We start from the raw sequence: 10,854 nt of genomic DNA, 5'->3' as shown, positions 1-10,854 counted from the left end.
AACTAAATCATAGCAGCATGACAGACTGTCACAACTGTTTGCTACTTTGCTGTATATTTATAGAGGAGGAACAGTTTTATAGAAATGTTCAATCCTGCTCAAAACAAAACACAGACCTATTTTTCATTACCGAGTAGTTTATTGGTTGCTTTAATCTAATACATATTTTTCCTGAGTACAGTGGATCAGCGTTTCCCTTTAAACACTGTTGGTGAGAATAACAGCCTGAGGTTTTATTGACAAATGGCAGCCTCATTGAAAATGTATGTGATCCAAGCCTGACACAGTTGACCATAAAACTCACAGCATTGCAAAGCTGCCAGTCAGTGTGTAATCTTGCCAAAAGAAAGGAATCTTATAAGTAATAGTTGTCAGATGCATAAATATTCAGCTGTGCATCATATTAGTTTTATTTTCAGTTGTTTAAGAAAATAATTATCATGCATTCGGTTTCAGCTATTTAATGTAATGTGAAGCCTTCATGAACCCCCCCCCCAAAGATCCCTGTATCTAATCGAGGTAATCCCTTCGTATTGTGTGTGAATATTGTGCCCTTGTGGCTGAATAACATCATAAATCCCTCCTTTTTAAAATAAAAAATAAAAAATACTCTAGTCATTATTGGTGATTCTAAAACTTCATTATTGCTGTGTAATAAGCCTGTGATTTTATATCGGTCCTATTTTTTTGTGAACATGCATTTAAACTATTATACTTGGCCTAGACTACAGGCCTGTGCAGGTGTTGAAAGTAGCAGCCTATAATCATTACTTAGTTATCTAAACAATGTTGTTTTAATGTGCAGTTGCTGCGTGCGTCCTTACTTTAAAGCATCAGCATGCTAAACTTTGCTCTACATCTACAGTTCGTGTCAGTGTAATAATGTGGGAGGCAGCAGACACCCCTATACTACAGCTGATCCTGACAGCCCCCTTTACTACCAGCGGATCTTCCCTTTTCAGCAAAATAAGATACATAAGTACATTGAGGTGTTTAAAAAAATAAAGCTTTCAAATTAAACAAAGTAGCATTTTCGTAGTGCACGTGTAGCTTCACAGCCTAAAGAGCACTTGTGCTGTTCACAGTATTGAAGCGAGGCACAGCCTCCAAATAAGTCCGAGTTTGCTTTCCGTTAACCCTCACAATCCTTGCTCCAATCCCAGAGCTGTGCCCAGCATCGCCCGGACTTTGCAAATCCCCAAAGAAGCACGTACATTCAACCAGGAGCAGGGAGGTGGTGAATGCACATCAGCCCAATAGTGCAGCATGTCTCTGGGTGGGATGTGGTGGATGGACACCATGGCCTGATAGCAGCAGCGTCCGTACGGCATACTTGGTCCACCGGAGAAGAGAGGGCAGTGTGAGGGGAGCACTCCAGCTGCCCGGGCACACAAGCCTACAAACACATCCTCGGGCGGAAGAGGTGTGGATAACGGTGATGCAGAGGCTGCCAGGGAAATTTTGAGCAATGCAGACCGGGACAATACATAGGCTGTGCCACTGCAATAGTCTGGAAAGACAGAAGGAGGGTAGGCTCCTGAGGGTAGGTAGTGCTTGCTGTCCGGGTCCCGGTCGGGAGCCACATGGAGATGCACCCTGCCAAGGTACAAGTCTCCTTGTTCATAGGGGTTACGGCTCTTATTCAGAAAGTGTAGGAGAGAGCTGGGATTGAACAGGACATCATCATCCACTTTGGCCATGAAGTGAGCCTGAGGGCAGAACCTCCGGGTCCAGCCCAGCATGGACAGAGTCTTAAGGGTGAGGTTGGAGTACGTGTCCAAAAAACGCCCCTGAACCAGGTCTCCCTTCTCCCGAGCCTCTTCTATCAGCAGCTTAGCCAGTCCGGGGTCAGACGCCACACCGACCATGAAGAGGGTCATGACCCGCAGACCTCTCACCTCCACCTCCCCTCCCCAAGTGTCCCTGATGGCTTGGCGAGCCCTCTGATTGGCAGGAGCCGAAGTAACCATCATGATGAGGTAAGGCTTGGCACGTTGGCACACAAGTGGGCTAGGCATGAGCAAAAATTCCTCTGGTCTGGTAGGAGGGACGCTTTGCGGTGGGATGATCCCGATGTGCGGCTCTACCACAGTGTTCATTCCCATGGAGGTGACCCATGATTCAATGAAGTCCACGAAAAGCAGAGCCGACAGGGCTGAGCACGCTATCACCGCGCATAGAAAAGGCAGAATCCCAGGCTTGTTACCCCTCTTTCCTGCCCGGGTCTTACATACCCATAATGCGCGTCCGATCATGACCAACCTCTGCTGAAGACCGCTGTGGCCGCCACAATCCCCCCTCTTAATCCTTGGCTGTCCCTCGACTTCACAGCTAGAGGTATCTCCTTGTCATTGCGTCTCTTTTTCTTTTTCTTTTTTTAACCTTCGGGCGTCCCCCTTCGTTCCTCTTTCGGTCTCAGTTACAGTAGGGCCAGCAGTAGACTGTGTCAGTGGGAGGATGCGCCAGCTTTTAGGTTTTTTGTTGATGCTGCAGCTTGATTGGATTTTGAGAAAGTAGGGTTTGCAGCTGCGCATATGAAACGGTCGATTCCCCCCGCTACCCCAGCTCTTATGAAGCGTTTTAGATGAGATAAAGGTCGAGCTATGCGCGATAAAGACCTGTTACTCCACCCATGCTTGTTTGTCAGACTTTCCGGGGCAAAGCTGTTTCTGCTTCTTTGCTTTGAAGGTCGGCGGTTTTTAGGTCACAAAGCTACGTATTCCTTTACAGCCAGATGGCCGTACAGGCTCTGAAATGACATCCAAAGACTGTAATTCTGATCCTATTATTTAGAATCAGTCAAAGATGTGAGTCTTGGCTGCAGTCTTTTTTCAATGAAGTGGCAAAACCCCAGCGTGCGATTTACAAACTAGAAAATCCAAAGTAGTGGAAAAATATCTGAAAATGCGCTATTTTCAGATATGTATGAATTTTCCTTTGAATCAGTGTGGAGCGGCGCTGCGCTTTTCTCTTCTGCAGTCGCTCCTGTCATACGGGATGGTGCAGGGTGACACCTGGTGGTGATGCTTGGTTACGTTTCCTTCCTGTCCTTATGTGAGAGTGTATGTGTAAGCAAATTGCCTATCCCACACGCTAAAACTGCGCTTGGGGAAAAACTGAAGCAATCAAGTGGTATTTTATTTAAAGTGTAGTTCTTTTCATTACAGTTAACCACCCAGAAACGTCCTAGGTCTTAAACACCTCTATCATAATTATCATTTATCATGAATAATAAGCTTAAAGTTATCATTTATGAAATGTTAAGTTTAAACTGTTCAATACACTCTGGAGTGTATTGAATAGAGAATCACATGAATAAAAATAAACTCACTGGCACAACCGATACAAGAATTATAAACAAGCTAAAGGAAAGATAAGATGGTTAAAACAACTTAAACAGTAACAGGCTGTCCAATACCCTGCATGTATCACTGGGTAAATCCCAGGGAAATCACCACAATATGAACAGCTGGACATAGCCAATACAGATGTCTACTGGGAGCCATAATCTTCCATATAAGGAAGATACTTCCTGCATGTTTTGCTCAGGCTACATGTCTACAAGAAAGCAGTGTTGGGTTATGGGGTTTTAAGGGAGCAAGCATGCTTAACTTCAGGTGGCAGCAGGGTGACCATAAATATTCACAAGGGCAAAAACTGAAAAAATCCAGAAAGGCAAAAGGGAAATATAAACCAAAAGACCAGAGGGGATGGTATACAGGATGTTAATGACAAAGACTGAGAGGTGTGGGACCAGAAGTGAAAAACAGCAAGTGATAAAAACAGGAAGTATCCGAAAGACAGGCATGCAGAGTAAAATGAAAACTTACAAAGAGCTAAGGGGAATACAGACCATGTCTGCTTTACCTCTGTGCAATAAGGGATTCATAAACCTTGTAACTGCAAAGAGATAAAGCTGATAAGTCATACCGCCAGCTATAGGAAGCTATAGGAAAGAGTGGTTGAAGCTAGGTTAAGGAAAGAGATCACAATCACTGCGCGTCAGTGTGGTTTATGGTAGGAATAAAAGCTAAAATGTGATGTCTGTTTTGAAAGTGTTCATGGAGAAGTACAGCGAAGGCCTTTGTGGACCTGGAGAAAGCTTATGACAGTCTGCAAGATGGGAGAACTGTACTGTATAAGTCAGGAATGGCAGAGAAGTTTGTGTGGGTGGTGCACGGCATGCATGAAAGTAGTAATATAAAGGCACTTTTTTTAAACATAGATGATTTAATTTAGCTAGTTTAGGAGCATTTCACTTTTCTTTTGCGCTCCGAAAGACACAGGGCCTAGAGTACCACAAACAACATGTATCCCTTTAGAAATAAACTTATCTTGTGATACTTCTAAAAGCCACATATTCTTAACTAGCCACAATAACACTGTATCGACCCACCCAATGTTCCTTTAATGCAACAATCCCTATAATTATCTAGTAGCCACACACTGCAACAGTAAGACTTGATGATTAGGGGGTTACAGGTAGGGCCCCAACAGTTTCTCTGCTCCAAGACATCCGCGGTCCTTTCACATGGTAAGCATGTCTGTTATACCCAGCGCATAAATGTCTGTATGTCAGCGCTGATTATTCAAACCCTGTTTAAAATGTGACACACGTGTTGTCCAAAAACATTTCCTCTAAATTTGCAAAGTTACTGATTTAAAAAATATATTTTCGAATTTTTAGTTGCATGTCAAACATATGATAGACTCTTGAGCATATTTATATAGCTAAATCCACAATGGTATAACCACGCTAAATAAAAGATGCCCAAGCACCAATGCACTCTAATGCAAGCCTCTGAACTGTATGTTGATAAGTACATGAAGCGTACCTCCACCTCTATAGCTGAAAACAGTTTGTATCCGCACTCTGAGGGTCTGCTGAATTGTTTTTAATATGGCACTTTTTGACAAACTGCAGATGATGAAATCCTATTTATTGGAAAAACTGTCCTTAAGCTACTGTTGCTCATACTTACTGAGTTCCCTAGCTACTTCTTTACTATGTCAGTAAACTTTTTGAAAAGGAAGGAAGGTGTTGTAGATTTAAAGAAACATCTTAATTGAAGCAAAGGCAAAAAATTATAATGAATTTTATGTGACTGTTCATATTAGCTTATGGGGATAGGTTAATTGGATAATCCAAATTGCCACTAGGTGTGAATGTGTGAATGAATGTGAGTGCGAATGGTTGTCTGTCTCTGTGTGTTGGCCCTGCGACAGACTGGCGACCTGTCCAGGGTGTACCCCGCCTCTCGCCCTATGTCAGCTGGGATAGGCTCCAGCACCCCCCGCGACCCTGAAAAGGAGAAGCGGAAGTGAATGGATGGATGTTCATATTAAATCCAACAACAAGTGAACATCCAAAACCGGCTCCAATCCTTTGTATTAATGATCTCCCTCCCTCCCTCCCTCTGTGTGTGTGTGTGTGTGTGTGTGTGTGCGTGCGTGTGTGCGTGCGTGCGTGTGTGTGCGTGTCTGTGTGTGTGTGTGTGTGTGCGTGCGCTCACAGATGGAAGGTCACGGCAGGAGCTTTTCTCAAACGCATCTCCAATCATTTTTTTTACAAGAAGTGTAGCTCATACAGTGGCATAAATGTATTCTTTGCGTTACTTTATAAATATGAAACTCTAAAGATTTTGAGTTCATGCACATTGTGAAACAAGAATCTAAATATTTGTAATGTTGACTCATGACTACATGACTTTAATAGACTACTTAAAAACACTAAACTCTAATTTCAGCAATTTATTTTAAGTTTACAGAATATAACATCTGGTAAGACAATGAATTTTACTTCTCACTGTTTGTGCTATGTGCATCTATTTATCATATGTTGCTTTGCTCTGTAAACTGTAAAATGTTTCATTGTATTCATGAAATAAACCAGACTTTCACTGTCGGCATCTTTTAGTGTTTTTCTGCTTTTGTTCACTCCAAGTTAACAAAGCCCACAGACTTCCAGAGTTAACTCGCTAACAGCGTGGAGCAGTCTCAGTGTATTTAGCTGCTTTTTCCTTAAACACAATCAACTGAGAGAAATGGCTGTAGTCATCCACTTGGGTCATTGTGAATGTTGAAGGAGATTTGTTCCATAGACACTGTATACTAGTGTTTCCTACACTTAATCCAACACTACTATTTTCTGTTTAAACCCAGATTCCTTTTATAGAATGCAGTGAAATTTGTTAAACTGTTGCTTAATGGGACAGAAGTACAAGTCACTCTTTTACTAACACATTGTAGATAAGTTTATTGCTGGACAACACAGCTAACAGCCTCACACACTCTTTAGATTTTTGAAGTATTGTGTGTAACGGTTTTAGTCTATCAAACCTTACCCTTTTCTCCCCAGTATTACAACAGTATGACTCCCAAAGTACGGCTCAGTATACGAACAAGGACTCTAAAGTCAGAACAGAAAGATACAGTTGGAAGATGAATGATTGCATTTTTTATGATGTGTAGTAAACTACACCCTCTTCTTCTTCTCTTTGTTGTTGCTCCGTGTGTGTGTGTGTGTGTATGCCTTAGATCTCAAATAATACATTACCCATACTTAAAAAAACTTAAAAAAAACATTTGATTTTCAACATCTGAGATTCTAAGTTTTCTTTTTTTTGAGATTCGTTTTTCTTTACCTCTCAGCTGTTGTGTTCCAAACAAACGATGTTTTCTTCATGACCAAATTGTGTGCTAACTACCTCACACCGCTGTGTCTGGGGTCCAAAAAAAAAAGTTAAAACGATATACCTTGCGGCAGTTGTGCTGAAGAAAATACTGCGTGTCTGATGGGGTGTTTTTATATAGGTGGATTTGGTTTCAGTTGGCCTCTGAGATGCAGATATAAAGAGCAGGTTGTAAAGAAAAAGGTGGAAAAACTATGGAGGTTCGGTTAGTCAGTAGGAGGTGTAATTGCCGGATAAAGGAGCAGTTTGTAAAGAAAAAAGGTGGAAACTATGGAACTACAGTTGGGATGTGTGTGCTGGGAAGCTCTTGATAAGGAAGCTGCTTTTATTGTTTTATGACTTGTTTTGCTGACTGTTGGGTCCCTACCTGTAACTCCCTGTCTAATCATCAAGTCTTACTGTTGCAGTGTGTGGCTACTAGATAATTATAGGGATTGTTGCATTAAAGGAACATTGGGGGGTCGATACAGTGTTATTGTGGCAAAAAAGTGCCTTCATATTACTACTCATGAAATAGTGGTGGGGTGTGTAGTAGGGGTGAGAGATGGGTTTAAGGTGATGGGATTACATCTGGTATCGGCTTTGAGCCCCGATGGGATCCCAATACCTGGGATGAACCATCCAAACTTACACACAGTGCACAAGAGAGGTGAAGAAGAGCATGCAGACAGGGTGGAGTGGGTGGAGACAAGTGTCAGGGGTCATTTGTAACAGACAAATAGCAGCAACACAGGAGGCAGAGCTAAAGATGCAAAGATGTTCATTGGTAGTGACCAGGAAGGAAATAAGTATTAAGAAATGAACAGCTTATGGGCTATTTCGGAATTTGTGTTCAGGAAACAAATATTGGCAAAGTGTGCTTCTTTTTTCTATTAGCACTTAACACACTGAACACCTTGATTAATTGCATGAGGCTGACCTTTATTCTAAAATGCAGTTAAATACAAATTGTAGCCCCATCCTTGCCTCCATGCGTAAAAAGATAACTAAATTATATTTACAATGAACACTTACTAACATGCATGCAGTATAGAGTTCATCTGAGATAGACAGATTGAGATAACTGCAGAAGACTAATGGGACAGAATATACAAATCTGTTGTGGTGGGCGTGTTTTTTGGCGCAGCGGCAGGGGAGGCCAACACAGTAATCGCCATCAGTAATCACACCTCACCTGCATAAAAGGAATGAACTAGGTCCTGAGGTTGTTCTTGGTGTGTGTGGCTGACAGCTGAAAAGCTGCAGCCGAGTGTAAAAACGAGTATGTGGTCGGGTCTGCCGTGTATCTTCTACATGTGTCATTTCTCAGAAAACACTGATATATAGGCCTATACACTCAATGCCCATTCAGTTAGGTACCTCTGTTCATACCTAATCAGCCAATCACGTGATGCCAACTTAACACACTTAGGCAGGTAGACATGGCAGCACAGTCAGGCTGGCCTGGTGACATTCAAACCGAGCATCAGAATGTGGAAGAAAGCTGATTTAAGGGACTCACACCAAGAAGGTTCTGAGTTTGGCTGGGGCCTTTCTGTGTGGAGTTTATATGTTCTCTCCGTATCTGCGTGGGTTCTCATGGAGTACTCTGGTTTCTGGCAGTCTGTACACGGTGTACCCTGCTTCTCGCCCTATGCCAGCTGAGATGAGGTTCCAGCCCTTCTGCGACCCTGAATTGGATAAGTGTGAGAGAATGGATGGATGATAACTGTGGCATGGCTGCTGATTCCAGACATGCTGGCCTGAGTACTTCATGGACTGCTGATCAGTTTACAGCCATTTCCAGAGTTTAAAGAGAATGAATTTAGCCAATAGGAACTCACATAACTACCTATTACAAGGCCTCCACAGTCACCAGATCAGAGCACCTTTGGGATATGGTGGAATTACACATTCACATCATGGACATGTAGGTTAAAAATCGGTGTGATGCCTTTATTTGAATATGGACCAATATCACTGAGTAATGTTTTCAGCACCTTGTTGAATCTATGCCATGAAGAATTGAGGCACCTCTAAAGGCAAAATTGGGTCCAAGGTACAAGGAAGGTGTAATAAAGTATCTTGTGAGGGTATAGCCCACATATTGCATGTATAACAGAGGTCATTAAAGATATGAATAAGTCTCTTAAATTTGTTAAATGCCAGTTAAAAAAAGAAGTGCGGTGTAACAAAACATGATGGTTTGATACTCTTTATTCACTGTAGGCTGTGTTTAAAGTGGTGTGGAAAAAATTTAAAAAACTTTCATGTGAAGAAATCTTGCCCGATGCCCATAACTTTACATAACTGGGTATGGTATATTTCTGAGAACCATGTTTTTTTTTTTACCATCATTATTGTTAGAAAAGCAAAGTTGCTTCAAAAGTGAGAATAAAAAAGGAAAATAGAAAGATTATGATAAAAAAAATGTCTCAAATAATAATACAAATTCAGAGGCTTGGTGTAGATTTGAAAAGGAAATGAAAAGCATTTATTTCAGTGGGCAAGTCATATGTTTCACATTTTTTGATGTGTGGCTTCACCTTTTATCATATTTGCACTTTACTTTATTTGTAGCCTTTTCATCTAAAGTGTTATGTAATATGGGCCTTTGTGCTGTTAGTATCTTGGGTATGAAACATGTGCAAACACATGTAATTAGCATTTGTAAGCCCAAAACAGAGTTTGTACAGTTTTAATTCTACAATTATACTTTAACACAGTCTGTCTCTTGGGCTTTCTCATAATTTAATTAAGTAATCTTCAAAAATAGTTCTCCAGGGCTCTTGAAGAACATTTAAAAGCTTTGGATTGTGGCTGCTTTTTGTTCTGTTCTCTGTCAAGATTGTCTCACACTACTTCAGTGTTGAGGTCTGGCTATGGGGAGGCCAGTCACTGACTGATAGTGCTCCATTGTGTGTTTTTCCATACAGGTTAATGCACTGGCAGTGTGTTTGGGATTATTGTCATGCTTAAAAATGAAGCTGTTTCTTGTCAGGTGCCTTCCAGATCGTATTGTACGGCTGATGAAAATATGATCGTGCATTTCGATGTTCATAATTCCATCAAGATTGATAAGATCCCCAACACCACTGGCTAAAATACAGCCCCGAGACATTGCAGAGCCTACGCTATTTTTTAAGGATGTACCATAGACACTCACTGTTGTACCTCTCTCCTGACTTCCTCTGTACATATTGACAACAATTTGAACTATAAATTTCACATTTGGATTCATCACTCCACAAGACCTGTTGGCACTGATTTTCATTCCAGTTCTTGTGTAGTTTAGCATATGTTTTCTCCCTGTTTCCCTTCCTTGAGAATGCCTCTTGACAGCCACCCTGAGACCACTGAGACCATTCCTGGTGAGGATTCGGTGAACAGTAGATTGAAAAGCTGAAGGTTCAGATGGATCTCCAAAGGCAGGATTCTCCCCCCCTCCCCTCCCCATTTCTTAAGTACATGACTTTCAGATACTGTAGACAGTGCCACTTGAAAGTTTCCTTGAAACATTTTATGGACACACCGCACAATATGCTGACATATGCCAGATGACTAATAGCTCTTTGGGAATCACGTTGTTAGTGCAAAAATGCAATTTTATGTCTATCAGACTGTTTTTGGCATTTTTGTAGATTCAAACTAAAGAAATGGAAACAGTTTATGTGCTCTGTGACAGGCTGCTAGTAACAAAGTGCCTAAAGATATTATTTTAAATTGATTCTTTGCCAAGTTGTCTGTTATGTGTAGACATAACATTGTCTTCCTTGAGTTAGGTGTCTTTTTATGCTTCAGTGATTTGTAGTTTGTGTTAAGTGGCTTAACAAACAAAACCAGAAAGCCAGCATAACGATTGCTCAAGATCACTTAATAAAATTGCCAGAAAGTCTCGCTTCTTGGAAGCAAAATATAAAGAAATTAGAGCTCGATCAAGATTATAACTGGATAACATTATCTGACATTTTCTATATCTGATGACATTATGTATATGTCACGTACTTCTGACAGTATCATATAAGATTAAAAAAAACAAAACACTTTATTTTTATATTTTTTAATATTTATACTATTTGTAATCATTTATGCAATCACTTATTAAAGCCTTGAGTTTATTATTGCAGCTCTTTATGTGAAGAGCAGAAACGCACTATAGGAGAAACAGTGCGTCTATCCTCTT

At 41.1% G+C, this 10,854-nt stretch overlaps 1 protein-coding gene across 1 annotated transcript; it reads right to left on the bottom strand.

Moving 5' to 3' along the window:
* Positions 1–507: 507 nt before the first annotated feature.
* b3galt4 (UDP-Gal:betaGlcNAc beta 1,3-galactosyltransferase, polypeptide 4) lies at positions 508–2,973 on the bottom strand. The gene has a single exon (XM_085443594.1). The coding sequence runs from the start codon at positions 2,253–2,255 to the stop codon at positions 1,140–1,142; it is 1,116 nt and encodes a 371-aa protein (XP_085299720.1). The 5' UTR covers positions 2,256–2,973; the 3' UTR covers positions 508–1,139.
* Positions 2,974–10,854: the final 7,881 nt, after the last annotated feature.

The sequence above is a fragment of the Copadichromis virginalis genome, linkage group LG20 (assembly GCF_057382275.1).
Source record: "Copadichromis virginalis isolate Kocher_CV1m ecotype Utaka linkage group LG20, C_Virginalis_male_GT1.1, whole genome shotgun sequence".
NCBI classification, from domain to species: domain Eukaryota; kingdom Metazoa; phylum Chordata; class Actinopteri; order Cichliformes; family Cichlidae; genus Copadichromis; species Copadichromis virginalis.
This window is presented reverse-complemented; position numbering and strand designations above follow the sequence as displayed.

Bases quoted from the DNA above. Each gene is read 5' to 3' on its own strand.
- b3galt4 (XM_085443594.1), bottom strand. From the start codon at position 2,255: ATGATCGGACGCGCATTATGGGTATGTAAGACCCGGGCAGGAAAGAGG.